Source organism: Ovis canadensis, chromosome 17 (assembly GCF_042477335.2).
Source record: "Ovis canadensis isolate MfBH-ARS-UI-01 breed Bighorn chromosome 17, ARS-UI_OviCan_v2, whole genome shotgun sequence".
Taxonomy (NCBI): domain Eukaryota; kingdom Metazoa; phylum Chordata; class Mammalia; order Artiodactyla; family Bovidae; genus Ovis; species Ovis canadensis.
The window spans coordinates 54,545,666-54,564,930 of record NC_091261.1 but is presented as its reverse complement, the minus strand read 5'-3'; the positions used below and the strand labels follow the sequence as shown (position 1 = coordinate 54,564,930).

At 38.9% G+C, this 19,265-nt stretch overlaps 1 protein-coding gene across 1 annotated transcript in view; it reads right to left on the bottom strand.

Moving 5' to 3' along the window:
- The window catches only part of ZNF10 (zinc finger protein 10), a 64,132-nt gene that overhangs the window by 37,905 nt on the left and 6,962 nt on the right, over window positions 1–19,265 (bottom strand). Inside the window, exon 4 of the mRNA XM_069557016.1 lies at window positions 13,180–14,343. Within this exon, the coding sequence (XP_069413117.1) occupies window positions 13,180–14,343 (1,164 nt within the window). The remainder of the gene's footprint in view (window positions 1–13,179; window positions 14,344–19,265) is intronic.

Here is a 19,265-nt window from a genome sequence, read left to right as displayed (position 1 = left end):
AGAGAACATGTGTCCAGTTACAGAATTCCTTATCCCAGGGCAGGCTACATGGCCAAGATGAGTCGTTCCCCCTGTTCTTGGCCAACAGAAAGAATATAGAAATGAGACTATAGATTTCATGCCAAGATAATCTGCCAAGAGTAAAATGAATGTAAGACTGGTCAGAGGCTTTAGAGAAGAAGACTATGTATGTGAAAGCGACCCCCGCCCCCACTCCCCCCCCCCCCAATCAGTTACCAGTAGGCCTCCCCTGGAGAAGACAGTAAAACAAATAGGAAAGTCTAAGTGAATGAAGAGAGTCCAGTTGAACAGAAGGTAACAACAAAGAAGAGAGAAAGTTGTAACTAGCTGGTATGAGTCTCAAATAGTTTTTTCATTTTGGGCGTTTTTATTTTGTTTTTTACAAGAGGTAGCAATTGATTAGAACAGCCTATAGATACAGAGTGCATGGGAATAAATAGCCCTTTGGTGTGATTGTTGTTGAGTGGGTTTTTTCCAAGCTTCCCTGGTGGCTCAGTGGTAAAGAACCTGCCTGCCAATGCCAGTGGAGGAGATGTAAGAGATGTGGGTTTGATCCCTGGGTCAGAAAGATCCCCTGGAAGAGGGTATGGCAACCCACTCCAGTATTCTTGCCTGGAGAATATCCCATGGACAGAGGAGCCTGGTGGGCTACAGTCCATGGGTCTCAAAGAGTCAGACACCACTGAAGCATCTTAGCATGCACACAGTGTTTTTGTCAGGGGGTAGCCAAGTTTGTTAATGCAAAGAAATGAAGGGAATTTGTAGGGAAGTTATTGAGGAATAAAGTAGTTTCTTTATCACTCAGGGAAATCTCAGAGGGCACCAGGAAATTTTCCAGAAGGGCAGGCATTTGGAGTTTATGACTGTGGCATGAGGAATACAGAAGATTGTCATGATGGCTATACAGACAGAAAACATCAGAGCTGAGGTTAGGCTGATATTGGGCTGTGACCAAAGAAAACAAAATTTATAGGGGCCTAGATTAAATCCCAGAAGGTTCTAAGATGAGGGATACTCTAATAGGATTCACATGTAGCTTGGAAATGTCAGGTCGGTTCATTTCTCTCCTTTGGTTCTTGTCTCATCATAACAAAGGTTTGGAATGATGGACTAATTATAGCTCAGGTAGGATTTCTTGGCTCCTATCTCATCATAGCAAGGATTTGAGACAACAGACTGGTTACAGCTCAAGCAGACAGATCTTTTATTTAATAGAGGATAGTACACTCCCTAGATGTGAAAACAGGCCAGCCCTGAAGGATTGGCCACAAGCCCTCTTGACTTCCCTTTTTATTCTCCCCATCTCCTCTTGATTCTGCCCTGTGCAAAATAGGGCTTATATCCACCACCAGTCAGGAAAGGGAATTCAAACGGGCATACACTCAAGGCCAATTGAAAGTTGCAAGTTATATAACAACAGACTCTATTGTGCATGTCTTTACCACAACTCAGTCTGCCATAATCAGATGTATGTATATTTAGGATATTTATGAATCCTTAATGGGCCGAAAGAAAGGCAATGCCAAAGAATGCTCAAACTACCGCACAACTGCACTCATCTCACATGCTAGTAAAGTGATGCTCAAAATTCTCCAAGCCAGGCTTCAGCAATACGTGAACTGTGAACTTCCAGATGTTCAAGCTGGTTTTAGAAAAGGCAGAGGAACCAGAGATCAAATTGCCAACATCCGCTGGATCATGGAAAAAGCAAGAGAGTTCCAGAAAAACATTTATATCTGCTTTATTGACTGTGCCAAAGCCTTTGACTGTGTGGATCACAATAAACTGTGGAAAATTCTGAAAGAGATGGGAATACCAGACCACCTAACCTGCCTCTTGAGAAATCTGTATGCAGGTCAGGAAGCAACAGTTAGAACTGGACATGGAACAACAGACTGGTTCCAAATAGGAAAAGGAGTGCGTCAAGGCTGTATATTGTCACCCTGCTTATTTAACTTCTATGCAGAGTACATCATGAGAAACACTGGACTGGAAGAAGCACAAGCTGGAATCAAGATTGCCGGGAGAAATATCAATAACCTCAGATATGCAGATGACACCACCCTTATGGCAGAAAGTGAAGAGGAGCTAAAAAGCCTCTTGATGAAAGTGAAAGAGGAGACTGAAAAATTTGGCTTAAAGCTCAACATTCAGAAAATGAAGATCATGGCATCCAGTCCCATCACTTCATGGGAAATAGATGGGGAAACAGTGGAAACTGTGTCAGACTTTATTATTTTGGGCTGCAAAATCACTGCAGATGGTGACTGCAGCCATGAAATTAAAAGACACTTACTTCTTGGAAGAAAAGTTATGACCAACCTAGATAGTAATATTCAAAAGCAGAGACGTTACTTTGCCAACTAAGGTCCATCTAGTCAAGGCTATGGTTTTTCCAGTGGTCATGTATGGATGTGAGAGTTGGACTGTGAAGAAGGCTGAGCGCCAAAGAATTGATGCTTTTGAACTGTGGTGTTGGAGAAGACTCTTGAGAGTCCCTTGGACTGCAAGGAGATCCAACCAGTCCATTCTGAAGGAGATCAGCCCTGGAATTTCTTTGGAAGGAATGATGCTAAAGCTGAAACTCCAGTCCTTTGGCCACCTCATGCGAAGAGTTGACTCATTGGAAAAGACTTTGATGCTGGGAGGGATTGGAGGCAGGAGGAGAAGGGGATGACAGAGGATGAGATGGCTGGATGGCATCACTGACTCGATGCATGTGAGTCTGAGTGAACTCCGGGAGATGGTGATGGACAAGGAGGCCTGCTGCGATTCATGGGGTCACAGAGTCGGACACGACTGAGGGACTGAACTGAACTGAACTGAACTGAATGGGCTCCTAGCTGCCTAAGGTTACTTGAGGACATAGCTGCCATGTGCAAGAGTTGGAGAAGCCCCTGTGGTTAGTTTGTATCCACCGTGTGCCTCTGGCATATGTCGCTATGTTTTATTTCTGTAGCATATCTGTGAGTTCTCCTTGCCATGCCTGGGGTGGGATTTAGAAATCAGCTTGCATCCTTTTTGGCTAGGGCATCCTTGTTGCTTGCTCATGCTTCCTACCTAGCCTTTCTAGGTGCTCCTGGAAAGGAGCACCTGCAGCCATGCTATGGCACCCAATATTCCCTTTGTTCATTAGGTGTTTGCAGCCCTCTGGGTATAGCAGTAGCAGGCAGCAGTTAGAAAAGGATCCCAAATGCATGTGATCCTTGCATGAGGAGATCATCTTAAATGATGTTCAGCAAAGGAGTTGTGGTCTGCTTAAATGGGGGTTGGAATTTATGTACTAGTTTTGGCTCACTAATAACTTGGTACACCAGCAGCTGTGGACTCAGGCCCAGTCTCACCCAGCATATTTCACCTTGGCTTTTTCTTATTATGAAAATTGAGTCATAGCTTTTATTCTATATCTTTTTAAAAAGCATATCTTTCTCCCTCTCCCACAGAGTATGGGGAGGGAGGAGGGAGGGGTTTCAGGATGGGGAACACGTGTATACCTGTGGCGGATTCATGTTGATGTATGGCAAAACCAATCTAATATTGTAAAGTAATTAACCTCCAATTAAAATAAATAAATTTATGTCAAAAAAATAAAAAGCATATCTTTCTATGTCAGTGCATGCTGTTTCATTCTTTCATTCATTTCATTCAAATAGCTTAGTATTTGACTATGTGGATATACTATAATGTACATTTAATCCATTTTCTCTTCCAGATATTTTGTAATAACAACCGATACTGCATGAATAAGATTGTTAATACATTTTGCTTTCCTTTCATCTGTGTTCCACACTGCTCCCAGGGTGATTAGTGTAAGGTACTAATCTGATTGTATTACTTTTCACTTTTAAATCCTCCACTGTCTTTTCCCTCCTTTTAAATGTTTTACAAGACCTTTTATGCTCAAACTTTTACCTGTCTTTTCAGGCCACATCCCTTGCTACTCCATCTCTTCACTCTCTCTGGACCTTAACCTGGCCTGTTAATCCTTTAGGTATTGTATCCTATATCTGCTCTAACATACTTTTCAAACTTTCACAGTATTTCCTATTTAATTATGTATCTTACCATCTAAACTTTAAGCTTTGGTAAGATGGGAACTCTAACTTGTTAATTGTTTTATTCCTAGTACTTGGCCCATAATAGGTACTCATTTAAATATTTGTATCCGCCCCCCCCCCCCAAATTATGTGTCTTTTGTTTACTTAGTGTTTCAATGGAGGATAAACTTAAAATAAGAAATTTAAGTGATTGTATAAGGCAAAAATTGCTTGGAATCAAAATTTCTTTTCTCTTTTAAGCACGAGAGTCGCAGTCAGCATAGCAAGATATTCCAACAATTGACACACCTGCAGAAACAGACTCTTAAGAGAACTGTAGTTTAATTATTCATGTTCCCTCCCGCTGCCTCCTCCATCCTCAAATTCATATACTTTGATCACTGTGCATAGAAAAGGAGTGAAATGACCCAAATACTTGTGACAGTGCTGTGTTCTTTAGGCTACTGATGGAAGCAAAAATTCATAAAACCTTTCTGGGGGACAGGTAAGCAGTATATTTGCAGAGTGAGAATATTCCTAGCCTTTAACCTAACAATTTTTTCTTACCTTTTATAGAAGAATCCTTCATTCAAACATGTATAAGTAACAACAGTCACCTGAGTTTCATGCTGTAGTGAAAAACTAAAATTCCTAAATTCCCTCTAACAGCTAATTTTTTTTAAAATTATGTATTTCCATAAAATGGAATATAATATGGTCATTAAAATGTTCTGTGTTTATTGATAACTGGGAATATACTGTATTTTGATTTTTAAATTGTTGCTATTGTTCAGTTGCTAAGTCATGTCCAATTCTTTGCAACCCTATGGACTGCAGGATGCCAGGTTCCTCTGTCCTCCGCTCTCTCCCAGAGTTTCCTCAAATTTATTACCGTTGTGTGAGTGCTGCTATCTACCATTTTATCCTCTGCTGCCCCCTTCTTCTTTTGCTTTCAGTCTTTCCCAGTATCAGGGGGCCAAAATATTGGAGCTTCAGCATCAGTCCTTCCAATGAATATTCAGGGTTGACTTCCTTTAGGATTGACTGGTTTGTTCTCCTTGCAGTCCAAGGGACTCTCAAGAGTCTTCTCCAGCACCACAAAGCAGCAATTCTTCAGTGCTCAGCCTTCTTTATGGTCCAACTCTTACATCCATACATGGCTACTGAAAAAACTGTAGCTTTGACTATACAGCAAAGTGATGTCTCTGCTCTTTAACACACTGTCTAGGTTTGCCATAACTTTCCTTTCAGGGAGCATTCAAGCATCTTTTAATTTCATGGCTGCAGTCACCATTCTCAATGATTTTGGAGGTGAAGAAAATAAAATGTCACTGTTTCCACTTTTTCCCATTCTGTTTGCCATGAAGTGACGGGACTGGATGCCATGATCTTAGGTTTTTTAATGTTGAGTTTCAAGCCAGCTTTTTCATTCTCCTCTTTCACCCTCATTAATAGGGTGAAAAGTTTTCACTCTCTGTCATGAGAGTGGTATCTTCTGTGTATCTGAGGTTGTTGCTATTTCTAACAGTAATCTTGATTCCAGCTTGTGAGTCATCCAGCCTAGCATTTCGCATGATGTATTCTGCATTTAAGTTGAGTAGAACCATGTTTTTGTTAAAATATATATTGTAAATATGTGTGTATATATGTGCATTGAACTATCCTAGAAGAATATATTCCAAAATATTATCAGTGGTTATTTCTGAGTCATAATTTTTTTTTGTTTTACTTCTTTGTTGTTAAAGTTTCTAGGTAAGTTGTGTATTTTTTAAAATAGTAAACAATTCCATCATGAACTACTTAGATAATTTTCAAAAGTATGATTTTAATATCTTCAAAGTTACAAATGTATTTTCTCAGGCTATTGTTGAATATATAGATTCTAACCATTTAAAAATATCAGATAATTTTTTTAAAACATATTTTAAGCCAGCTTTTCTGTCTACAGTTTTTTAAAGGCACGTTTTGAAAATGTTGCTAAAGGGCCTGGGCTCTTTTTAGACTTCATCTAAATTGACCTCTAGGCAAAATTCATATTATAAGGGAAACAAATGAGGTGTTATAATAGGGAAACATATGTTAGATAAGGCAGTCAGGAAAGGCTTCCATGAGGTAGTGACATTCAAGCTGAAACCTGAAGGAAAGGAAAGGAGTCATCCATGGGGAATTGGAGAGGTGGAGAGGCAGAATAGCTTTGTAAGTAGAACAGCAAAAACAAAAGTCCTCGTTTGTTTATTTAAATAAATCACAGGTCAGTGGCTGGAACAGGGACAGGCAAGGGGATAAAGAGAAGAATATATGAGACTGGGTTGGAATGTAGGCCACATACCAGCTCCAGCATGAGTGTATATTTTATTTGAAGAGCTATCAGAAGTTCTTTAGAAATCTTTCCTCAGAGGTTGAAATTATTGCTTTAAAAAAAATTATACTGGCTATTGTAAAAATCCTGGGAAACTAGGAGTCTACTGTAGCAGTTCATGTGTGAAATTTGAATTACAGAAAATTGTCATTTACTTAGCATAAAGAGTTCTATTAAGATAGTAATTAACATATTTAACATCAGTAGGGAATTCACAGACTAATAAATGTAATGACATAAACTGCCCTATAATTTAAGAAAGGCACAGCAAACAGGTAAAATTATATTTTCTACCAGTCAGCAAAATTTCACATTGAATCTGAAATTTCTATTTTCTGATCAATTTCAATTTTTAGACATAATGTTTTCCTCTGTGATATTGAGAGTATTGGTGTTACAGAATGTAATACTTAAAAAATTAATTTTTAAAAAGTTTTAAAAGAATAACAAATTTGTTTACCTTTTTGTTTATTACCTTTCCTCTCTCCTACCCTTTAAAGGTAGACTTTTTGAAAGTGTTACTGAAGACGTGTTCTCTTTCTCCCAAGTCATTAACACCCAGTCTCCAAGGTCTTCTGCCTTTTTGCTTTGAAATTTCTTTGAAGGATTTAACAAGTTTCCTGTCCTGAGACGTACTGTATAATGTTCAACAGAAAACTCTTTGAAGTAATTTCTCAGTAACAAAACTTGACCCAGCCTTAACTCTGTGTGGATATCTTAAGTGCCCTGAAGCATTGGTTGCTGCTTTCTAAGACAATATGGAATTCTTGTAGTAACTTCTTGTTTTAAAGTTGAAGCTTAATAATCTTTTGGGAGACTTATAAAAACTTTTTTTTACTGAAACATAATAGAGAAATGTGTATAGCTTAATGAATTTTCTCAAGTAGAATATACTTATTAATTGGCCCCTAGATCAAGAGAGAGCCGAACAAGTACTTTTACCACTTTTCCAATGCTGGCTAGAATCTTACACTCCATCCATCCCCTCTTCAGTTCAGTTCAGTTCAGTTCAGTCGCTCAGTCGTGTCTGACTCTTTGCGACCCCATGAATCGCAGCACGCCAGGCCTCCCTGTCCATCACCAACTCCCGGAGTTCACTCAGATTCATGTCCATCGAGTCAGTGATGCCATCCAGCCATCTCATCCTCTGTCGTCCCCTTCTCCTCTTGCCCCCAATCCCTCCCAGCATCAAAATCTTTTCCAATGAGTCAACTCTTCTCATGAGGTGGACAAAGGACTGGAGTTTCACTGTCCATCACCAACTCCCAGAGTTCACTCAGATTCATGTCCATTGAGTCAGTGATGCCATCCAGCCATCTCATCCTCTGTCGTCCCCTTCTCCTCTTGCCCCCAATCCCTCCCAGCATCAAAGTCTTTTCCAATGAGTCAACTCTTTGAATGAGGTGGCCAAAGGACTGGAGTTTCAGCTTTAGCATCATTCCTTCCAAAGAAATCCCAGGGCTGATCTCCTTCAGAATGGACTGGTTGGATCTCCTTGCAGTCCAAGGGATTCTCAAGAGTCTTCTCCAACACCACAGTTCAAAAGCATCAATTCTTGGGTGCTCAGCCTTCTTCACAGTCCAACTCTCACATCCATACATGACTATTGGAAAAGCCATAGCCTTGACTAGATGGACCTTAGTTGGCAAAGTAATGTGTCTGCTTTTAAATATGCTATCTAGGTTGGTCATAACTTTTCTTACCATGTATTAATTATCATGCTTCTCTAGTTTCATATATATTTTAAACTACAAACTACTGTGTCAAATTCATTTATATTTCTTGCATATTCATCTTTTAAAGCAACCATTTAAAATATTATCTATTATTAGCTCACAGGCCTTGATTTGGACCATAGGCCTTAGTTTCCCAATACTTCTGTATTGCAAGTTTCCATCTGGGATCAGCTCATACTGCCTGAAGAGCTCATTGTATTATTTCCTTTAGTCATAGCTGTGCTACACAAATTCCCTCCGTTTTTGTTTATCTGAAACATCCTTATTTCAACTTTAAAGGATTTTTTGGTTGGTATAGAAATCTAGATTGGTATCAGTATCAGTTCAGTAACTCAGTTGTGTCTAACTCTTTGTGACCCCATGGATGCTGCATGCCAGGCTTCCCTGTCCATCACCAACTCCTGGAGCTTACTCAAACTCATGTCCATAGAGTCAGTGATGCCATCCAACCATCTCATCCTCTGTCATCCCCTTCTCCTCCTGTGCTCAATCTTTCCCAGCAACAGGGTCTTTCCCAGTGAGTCAGTTCTTCACATCAGGTGGCCAAAGTATTGGAGCTTCAGCATCAGCATCAGTCCTTCCAATGAATATTCAGAACTGACTTCCCTTAGGATTGACTGATTGGATCTCCTTGCAGTCCAACAGCCTTTCAAGAGTCTTCTCTAACACCACAGTTCAAAAGCATCAATTCTTCGGCACTCAGCTTTCTTTATAGTCCAACTCTCACATCCATACATAACTACTGGAAAAACCATAGCTTTAACTAGATGGACCTTTGTTGGCAAAGTAATGTCTCTGCTTTTTAATATGCTGTCTAGGTTGGTCATAGCTTTTCTTCCAAAGAGCATGTATCTTTTAATTTCATGGCTGCAGTCACCATCTGCAGTGATTTTGGAGCCCCCGTGCTGCCCCACCAAATAAAGTCTCTCACTGTTTCCACTGTTTCCCCAGCTATTTGCCATGAAGCAATGGGACTGGATGCCATGATCTTAGTTTTCTGAATGTTGAGTTTTAAGTCTACTTTTTCACTCTCCTGTTCACTTTCATCAAGAGGCTCTTTAGTTCTTCTTTGCTTCCTGCCATAAGGGTGGTATCATCTGTGTATCTGAGGTTATTGATATTTCTCCTGGCAATTTTGATTCCAGCTTGTGCTTCATCGAGCCTGGCATTTGCATGAGGTACTTTGCATATAAGTTAAATAAGCAGGGTGACAATATACATCCTTGACATAGTCCTTTCTGTTGTTCCATGCACAGTTCTAACTGTTGCTTCTTGATCTGCATACAGATTTCTCAGGAGGCAGGTCAGGTGGTCTGGTATTCCCGTCTCTTGAATTTTCCACAGTTTGTTGTGATCCACATAGTCAAAGGCTTTGGCGTAGTCAATAAAGCAGATGTTTTTCTGGAACTCTTTTGCTTTTTCTATGATCCAACGGATATTGGCAATTTGACCTCTGGTTTTTTTCCTTTTCAGCACTTTAAAGGCATTGTTTCATTATCATCTGACTTCATCATATCATTTGAGGAGGAAGTTTTCAGTCTTATTGTTGCTCCTTTGAAGGTAATCTCTCCTACCCCATACCAGTTTTAGATAACCAGGTTTTACTTTTTGTTACAATGTGCATAGTTGCCTACTTGGAATTTGCTCAGCTTCTTGAATCTGTAGATTATCTTGCATCATTTCTAAGATTCTTGAGTGAATTCCTCAACTATTTCTTCTGTCATTCTTTCTTCTTAAAAGACTATAACTACACGTTAGAACTTTTCAGTTTGTCCTAAATGTCTGTGCTTTACACTCATCTTTTTTCCCTTCTCTCTCCTCTGTCTCTGTTTTAGTATGGATAATTGGATAATCATGACAACAGAGTAATAAAAAGAGCTACAGTGGTTTCCTTCCGGTATTTCACATCTTTTGAGTATGCAAACCTAAGATAATTGTGTATTCGAAATACAAACTCCTTGTACTACATAGATTAAAATGTTCATTTTGGATGTTTACCCTTTCACATGTATTGAGATGGTCACACTATATGTCACTATTGTTTCTTTGTCAAACAAATTGGAACTGAAATAATATACGAGTAATTTAAAGTACAACATATACTTTATTTCTGCCATTTTCTTTTATATCTTGTGTTTGGCTGGCCATTGTTACTGAATTTCATCTTGAAAAACAAGAAGCTTTTGTTTTAGTCTTCTGCTACCTCTGCAATAGCTTATTTAAAAAAAAGGTTGTTATGTTAACCACGGAAAGGTGTAACACAGATTTCTGTACTGAAATTGAGTGAAAGCAACATTGCCAGCACTGCACTGCTATGACAAAGAAAGCATACTATATAAATGAAAATATCCAAACTTTCACTTTCTCTTTTCAGTGTTTTGACTTATCTTTTATTGTATAATTTAGGAATTAACTATATTTTAATGTATTTGATGCATTATCTGTACTTTAATTAAATGAAAAACAATAGCATAGTTCTTATTTTCTGAAGTATTTTACCACAAAGAACAAGAGGAACTTTGGGTGAATTATGTAGTTCAGAATGATGCTACATGAAGTAAATTTTGGGGGAAAGTTCTTATTTTTTACAAAATTATTCAAGCAACATATTTGGTGAACTGACTTTGTGGTGGCCTGCAAAGACACTCTGTTCCTAAGTGCCCTTCCCTCACTTGAGCATAGGCCTGTTCCCATTTTTTCCATCATTCTTCATTCTCCCTTGCTCCAATAAGGAGACCATATTTGGTTTAGATATAGAAGGTCCTGCTTATAAGGAGAAAACAGATAATTCGAAATATGGTTTTCCTAGATCCTAGGGAAGAGAAGCATTAGAAGAACCAAAGCAGAATGCATGCCACTTCCAACTTGTACCAATTTAAAACATTACTTCAAGAACATGGACTACAAATTCAGCCAGGCAACTTGGAGCTTACGTCCTGATATTTCCTATGGAGAAGGCAGATTCCTAAATTCAGATTCTGAATTTGGAGGAATAGTACCCACCTTAGACCAGATTCCCATAGTCCTCCATCATTACATTCCCATACAGAAATTTGGAGCAGGGTTTAATCAGCCCTCATTCCTCCTGGGAGAAGTTTATGGTCATACCTCTGAATGTAACAAATATATTTGAGATGACAAATATATTCTTGTTCATCAAGGATTGCCACAGGGTGCAAGGGAAATTAATCATATTGGCCACCACTATAGGAAAATGGGGGTTTATAGAGTGGAGCTGTTCTAATAGTTTGAGGTTTTGAATGGTTCTAGAAAAGTAAATATTAGACAGCAGCTATGTGTTTTGTTGTTACATTGAGTGGAAAAGAAATATCTAGCTCTCATTTTGTGAAAGAACATGAAAATATATGCACTAATGAAGCACTTGCTGCTGCTAAGTCCTGGAGAAGGCAATGGCAACCCACTCCAGTACTCTTGCCTGGCAAATCCCATGGACGGAGGAGCCTGGTAGGCCGCAGTCCATGGGGTCGTGAAGAGTCAGACATAGCAGCTGCTAAGTCACTTCAGTCGTGCCCGACTGTGTGTGACCCGAGACGGCAGCCCACCAGGCTCCCCCGTCCCTGGGATTCTCCAGGCAAGAACATTGGAGTGGGTCGCCATTTCCTTCTCCAGTGCATGAAAGTGAAAAGTGAAAGTGAAGTTGCTCAGCCGTGTCTGACTCTTCGCGACCCCATGGAGCACAGCCTACCAGGCTCCTCCATCCATGGGATTTTCCAGGCAAGAGTACTGGAGTGGGGTGCCATCACCTTCTCTGAATGAAGCACTTATCCGAGTGCTAATCACGTATTTCGTGTACTAAATGCAAGAGAAGTTCTTAGGAGGCAGTCAGATGCCTCAAAGATAACACAGTCTTTAAAATGGGAGAATAAAGAATGGGCAGGTATATGTGGAGATGAAAACAATCTGATTTGACAAATGTGATTACAAAAGAAATGTTCTTACTCTAATTGGAGCGAAAGAGGAAAACCTTGGCATTTTCCTCTGATGTACCTTATTTACAGTTATTTCAGACTGATTAAGACATCTAGTCAGATTCAAGGGTAAACATGAATTATCATAATCTTAGGTCCAAACTCTGACTCAAAGTTAAAACCATAAAATATCTAAAAATGCTTCTATGTCTTTATAATGTTTACAAAAGCATGCTACTCTTGCTGATGTCAATATTGTGATAGTTGCAGTTTCATAATCACACTTGCTGTGAAGAAACAAACTCAGCCAGTACATTTAATTTACTATAAATCAAAAGATTTATTCATAGCTTTCATGAATTTGCTTTTTAAAAAAGCCAAAACAAACATTCCCATTAAAAAAAAAACCTCCCACATCAATTCTGTCCAGTATAACTTCTTAGAACTCTAAGATTTTGCTGCACTCATCATAATGGTGGTTTTTCCCTAGGATAATTCTGTAGGTTTGAAATACTGAAGAAAGTCACCCTATGTTAAGTTCGTTTATAGGGTTGCTTTCCCCCCCTTAGGAAGAGTATTTTAAAATTTCTTATTGTGTTTGACTTTTCTTCATTATGAATTTTCTGATCTCCAGGAAAAAGTACAGGCTTCCCTGGTGACTCAGTGGTAAAGAATCTGCCTGCAATGCAGGAGATGCAGGGTTGATCCCTGGGTCAGGAAGATCCCCTGGAGAAGGAAATGGCAAAGCACTCCAGTGGTCTTGCCTGGGAAATCTCATGGACAGAGGAGCCTGGCAGGCTACAGTCCATGGGGTCGAGTTGGACACGACTTGGTGACTAAACCACCACCACTACCACCACCACCAGATGAAGAATCTTCTCAATACTGATTGATTTCATCTTCTATTGTTATAAAAGAGAATGAGCAGCTATTAATGGCTTTCCCAAATATTCCTGGGGGTTTTCTCCAGAATACTGACTACAGCATAGACCACATTTTAATCACAACATATTCACATAAGGCTTCTTTTCAAGAGTTCACTGAAGTCAAAGTAAGGCATTAACTACTTTTTTTTTTTTAATCTATACATTTTTAGGTTTTGTCTATCATGTGAATTCCCTGGTGTTCAGTAAGGAATGAGTGGTAATTAAATGAATTTTCATACTCATAGGAGTTCTCTAGAGTGTGTGTTCTCTCATGTTTAGCAAGGTTTGAGCTCCAGCTGAAGGATTTATTGCATACCTTACATACATAGGGCTTCTCCCCAGTATGAGTTATCTGATGTAGAATGAGGGAAAAGCTCCTACTAAAGGTTTTGTCACATTCAGTACATGCGTAGGGTTTTTCTCCAGTATGAATTTTCATATGTTGTGCAAGAGATGCATGCCACGTGAAAACTTTGCCACATTCATCACATTCATAGAGCTTTTCTCCAGCATGAATTCTCTGATGTTTGATAAGGAAGGAGTGGCAACGGAAAGCTTTACTGCATTCATTACATTCATAGGGGGTTTTGGAGGTATGGACACTCTGATGACGGGTAAGATGTGAAGAACGGCGAAATGCCTTCCCACACTCAATGCATTCATAAGGTTTCTCTCCAGTGTGTGTAATCTGGTGACGAATGAGTTCAGAGCCACTGCTAAAGGCCTTCCCACATTTCCTGCATACATACTGTTTCTTTCCTATGTGAATTCTCTGATGTCGAGTGAGGTTTGAGGCACGACTAAAGGCCTTTCCACATTCAGTACACTCATAGGGTTTTTCCCCAGTATGTGTTCTCTGGTGTTCAATGAGGAAAGAAAGGTAACTGAATGTTTTATTACAGTCTTTACATTCATGGGGTTTCTTTCCTGTATGTATCATCTGATGTTTTACGAGGTTTGAGATCTGGCTAAAGGTTTTCCCACATTCCTTACATACATATGGTTTCTCTCCAGTATGAGTTCTCTGATGTAACACAAGGGAAAAGCGCCGACTGAAAGTTTTTCCACATTCATGGCATCCATAGGGTCTGTCCACAGTACTGACATTCACATGCTGAGACAGGGCTTCTTGATGGGGAACTGTCACTTGCCTGATGCATCCCTGATTTCCCTGCAGCATCTCAGTATCACCCTCACATTTCCAGCCTTCTTTAAAACTGGAATACTCAGAGCCTTGGCTTAGAAATCTTTCCATTATCAAGTACTGGGATGAATCATCTTCTAATATGACATTTTTTGGAGAAAACTCTTGGATCTCAACATTTGACTTTGAAGCTGAAAAAACAAAGCAAATATTTTTTTAATTTTTTGTATTGAGTAACATAAAAGCCACTCTTCCATTTTAAAATGAGAATTATATTGAAAAAAAAATCTTGGCATTGCATGACTTTTATAGTTGTCATGTCCAGAAGACATTAAATAAGAAAGATGTAGGTGAATTAGGAGACTAAAAATAAGTAATTGAAGGTGAGGGAAAAACAAAACTATTAGGAAGATAAATAATTGTAAAGGATAGGTGGTTAATCATCTTCACCTCTATTTAAACTTTATTTACTGTCAGAATGTCTTGAAAATGACAATTGCATTTGCAACTCTGGAAGTTTAAAATTATTTCCAACTTGGTACACAGATTCAACAAAATTCCAATCAAAATCCCAGCAAGTTATTTCACAGATCTCAACAAATGGACTCTAAAGTTTATACAAAAAAGAAAATGACCTAGAATACTTAACACAACACTGAACAACAGTCAAAGGACTGACTCTTGACTTTAAGACTTCTGTAATGCTACAGTAATCAAGATAGAGCAGCACTGGTGAAAGACTAGACAAGGAGATAAATGGAACAGAGGAGAGAGCGCAGAACAGATCTGCATGATTATAGTCAGCTGATCTTTGACAAAATAGCAAGGACAACACAAGAAGCAAATACAGCCTTCTCATAAAATGGTACTTGAACAACTAGACACCCACATGCATAAAAACGAACCTAGACACAGATTACATTGTTAACAAAAATTAACTCAAAATGGATCACAGAACTAAATGTAAAACAAAACTATAAAACTTCTAGAAGATAATAAAGGAGAAAACCTAGATGATGTTAGTTATATTGATGACTTTTTGGATATAACATCAAAGGCACAGTCCATGAAAGAAGTAATTGATAAGGTGGACATCACTAAAATTAAAAACCTCTGTTCTGAAATAGCCAGTGTCAAGGGAATAAGAAGACAGGATGAAAAGACTGAAAGAAAATATTTGCAAAAATACATATCTGACAAGAGTTACTACCCAAAATATACAAAGAACTCTTAAAACTCAACAATAAGAAAATGAACAACCCAATTTAAAAACAGGCAAAAGACATGAACAGACACTTCACCAAAGAAGATATATAGGTGGCAAGTAAGAATATAAAAAGATACTCAACATCATATGTCATTAAGGAATTATAAATTAAAATGATATACCACTACACACCTATCAAAATAGCCAAAATTCAATTCTCTAACAACATATGCTGACAGGGATGTGGAACAACAGGAACTCTTATTCATTGCTGGTGGGAATGAAAAATAGTACAGGCCCTTTGAAAAACAGTTTGTCAGTTTTCTATAAAATGGAACATCCTCTTACCATACAATTCAGCAATCACATTCCTTGGTATTTACACAAATAATTAAAACATGTCCATACAAAAACTTACACATGGAAGTTTACAGCAGCTTTATTAATAACTGTCAAAATTTAGAAACAGGATGTCTTTCAGTAAGAGAATGGAAAACCATGATACAGCTAGACTATGGGATATTACTCAGCACTAAAAAGAAATGAGCTATCAAACCATGAAAAGGTATAAAGGAATAAGCCATAAATGCATAATATTAACTGAAAAAAGACAATCTGAAAAAGCTAAATACTATGAATTCAACTATATAATACTCTGGAAAAGGAAAAACTATGGAAACAGTAAAAAGATCCATGGTTGCCAGGGGTTGGGGGAAGAGAGTGGTGAGTAGGCAGAGAATAAGAATTTTTAGGGCAGTAAAACTATTCTGTATCATACTAACATATGGATACATGTCATTACACATTTGTCAAAATGCACAGAATGTACAACACCAAGAAAGAACCTTTAAGGTAAACTATGGACTTAGGGTGATAATGATATGTCAAGGTATGTTCATCAGTTGTGAAAAATGTAATACTGTGAATGTTGTAACATTGTGCAGGGACAGGGATCAAGACCATCCCCATGGAAAAGAAATGCAAAAAGCAAAATGGCTGTCTGGGGAGGCCTTATAAATAGCTGTGAAGAGAAGAGAGGCAAAAAGCAAGGAGAAAAGGAAAGATATAGGCATCTAAATGCAGAGTTCCAAAGAATAGCAAGAAGAGATAAGAAAGCCTTCTCCAGCGATCAATGCAAAGAAATAGAGGAAAACAGAATGGGAAAGACGAGATCTCTTCAAGAAAATTAGAGATACCAAGGGAACATTTCATGCAAAGATGGGTTCGATAAAGGACAGAAATGGTATGGACCTAACAGAAGCAGAAGATATTAAGAAGAGGTGGCAAGAATACACGGAAGAACTGTACAAAAAAGATCTTCACGACCCAGATAATCATGATGATGTGATCACTAATCTAGAACCAAACATCTTGGAAAGTGAAGTCAAGTGGGCCTTAGAAAGCATCACTACGAACAAAGCTAGTGGAGGTGATGGAATTCCAGTTGAGCTGTTTCAAATCCTGAAAGATGATGCTGTGAAAGTGCTGCATTCAAAATGCCAGCAAATTTGGAAAACTCAGCAGTGGCCACAGGACTGGAAAAGGTCAGTTTTCATTCCAATTCCAAAGAAAAGCAATGCCAAAGAATGCTCAATCTACTGCACAATTGCACTCATCTCATGTGCTAGTAAAGTAATGCTCAAAATTCTCCAAGCCAGGCTTCAGCAATACGTGAACCATGAACTCCCTGACGTTCAAGTTGGTTTTAGAAAAGGCAGAGGAACCAGAGATCAAATTGCCAACATCCGCTGGATCATGGAAAAAGCAAGAGAGTTCCAGAAACACATCTATTTCTGCTTTATTGACTATGCCAGAGCCTTTGACTGTGTGGATCACAATAAACTGTGGAAAACTCTGAAAGAGATGGGAATACCAGACCACCTGACCTGCCTCTTGAGAATTCTGTATGCAGGTCAGGAAGCAACAGTTAGAACTGGACATGGAACAACAGACTGGTTCCAAATAGGAAAAGGAGTACGTCAAGGCTGTATATTGTCACCCTGCTTATTTAACTTCTATGCAGAGTACATCATGAGAAACGCTGGACTGGAAGAAACACAAGCTGGAATCAAGATTGTTGGGAGAAATATCAATAACCTCAGATATGCAGATGACACCACCCTTATGGCAGAAAGTGAAGAGGAACTAAAAAGCCTCTTGATGAAGGTGAAAGGGGAGAGCGAAAAAGTTGGCCTAAAGTTCAACATTCAGAAAACGAAGATCATGGCATCTGGTCCCATCACTTCATGGGAAATAGATGGGGAAACAGTGGAAATGGAGTCAGACTTTATTATTTTGGGCTCCAGAATCACTGCAGATGGTGACTGCAGCCATGAAATTAAAAGACGCTTACTCCTTGGAAGAAAAGTTATGACCAACCTAGATAGCACATTCAAAAGCAGAGACATTACTTTGCCGACTAAGGTCCATCTGGTCAAGGCTATGGTTTTTCCTGTGGTCATGTATGGATGTGAGAGTTGGACTGTGAAGAAGGCTGAGCGCCGAAGAATTGATGCTTTTGAACTGTGGTGTTGGAGAAGACTCTTGAGAGTCCCTTGCACTGCAAGGAGATCCAACCAGTCCATTCTGAAGGAGATCAACCCTGGGATTTCTTTGGAAGGCATGATGCTAAAGCTGAAACTCCAGTACTTTGGCCACCTCATGCAAAGAGTTGACTCATTAGAAAAGACTCTGATGCTGGGAGGGATTGTGGGCAGGAGGAGAAGCGGATGACTGAGGATGAGATGGCTGGATGGCATCATGGACTCAATGGACGTGAGTCTGAGGGAACTCCGGGAGATGGTGATGAACAGGGAGGCCTGGCGTCCTGCAATTCATGGGGTCGCAAAGAGTTGGACACGACTGAGCCACTGAACTGAACTGTGGATGTTGTCAGTGAGGAAGACCAGGCAAGGGTGGGAATGGGCAGGGGAACTCTGTACTTTCCACTCAGTTTTGCTGTGAACCTAAGACTGCTTTTTTGAAGAATAAAGTTTATTAATTAATAGAAGAATCATTATATTATTTGCAGGGAAAGTTTAAGATATTATTAAAATGCTACAGTAAAGACTGAGAGATAAATATACAAAGTCATTAGCATTCTTATAGAAAAGCAATATAACTTCTTAGAAAAGAAACTTTAAAAAGTTGCTTAAGAATAAATTCAACAATAGGGGTATGGAGATTTTACAAAGAAAATTCAAATCTTGAGAAGCTGTACCGGTAACTCCTAAATGTGTACTTTAACTCAGCATCAGTATCATGGGGGCTTGTTAAAAATGTCAATTCTTGAGTTCTATCCCAAACCTAATGACTCAAAATTTCTGGAGAGGGGCCTGGAAGTATGTTTTAAAACAATCCAGAGGACTAAAATTTGAGAAGCACTGTGATCTCTCTCTTAAGATCTAGACTATGATACTGAGTTGCCTACTGAATTTATATACTTGAGTAACCCAAAGATCCAAAATTTAGCAAGTTACAAATTGATATAATCTTTCTTTTTTCAAACTTGCTCATCCTTTTTTTCTTCCAAGAAATAATAATACCAGCCAAAAAAGTGATGTCAATCACAATTCCTCAGTCATCGTCATGTCATTTATCTAGTCAATCACTGGGTCTTTCTGAGTTCACTTCTTTACTTTGTTGCCATCTGTATACCTTCTTCCATTCCCTGGACACCTCCATGGTTCAGGTAATGATTACATCTAGATTAGGTTATGGAAACAACTCTTAAATGGCTATCCTGTTTCCTAGGCTTGCTTCCAATAAATCTGTTTCCCAAACTTCAGCCAGAAGGATGTCACTAAAGTGCTCGCTTGCCTAACATCTTTGGATGACTCCCTATTAGCCTAGGGATGAACTCTAAGTTCATTAATGCAGCCTGTAAAATACCTGCATGATCTGACC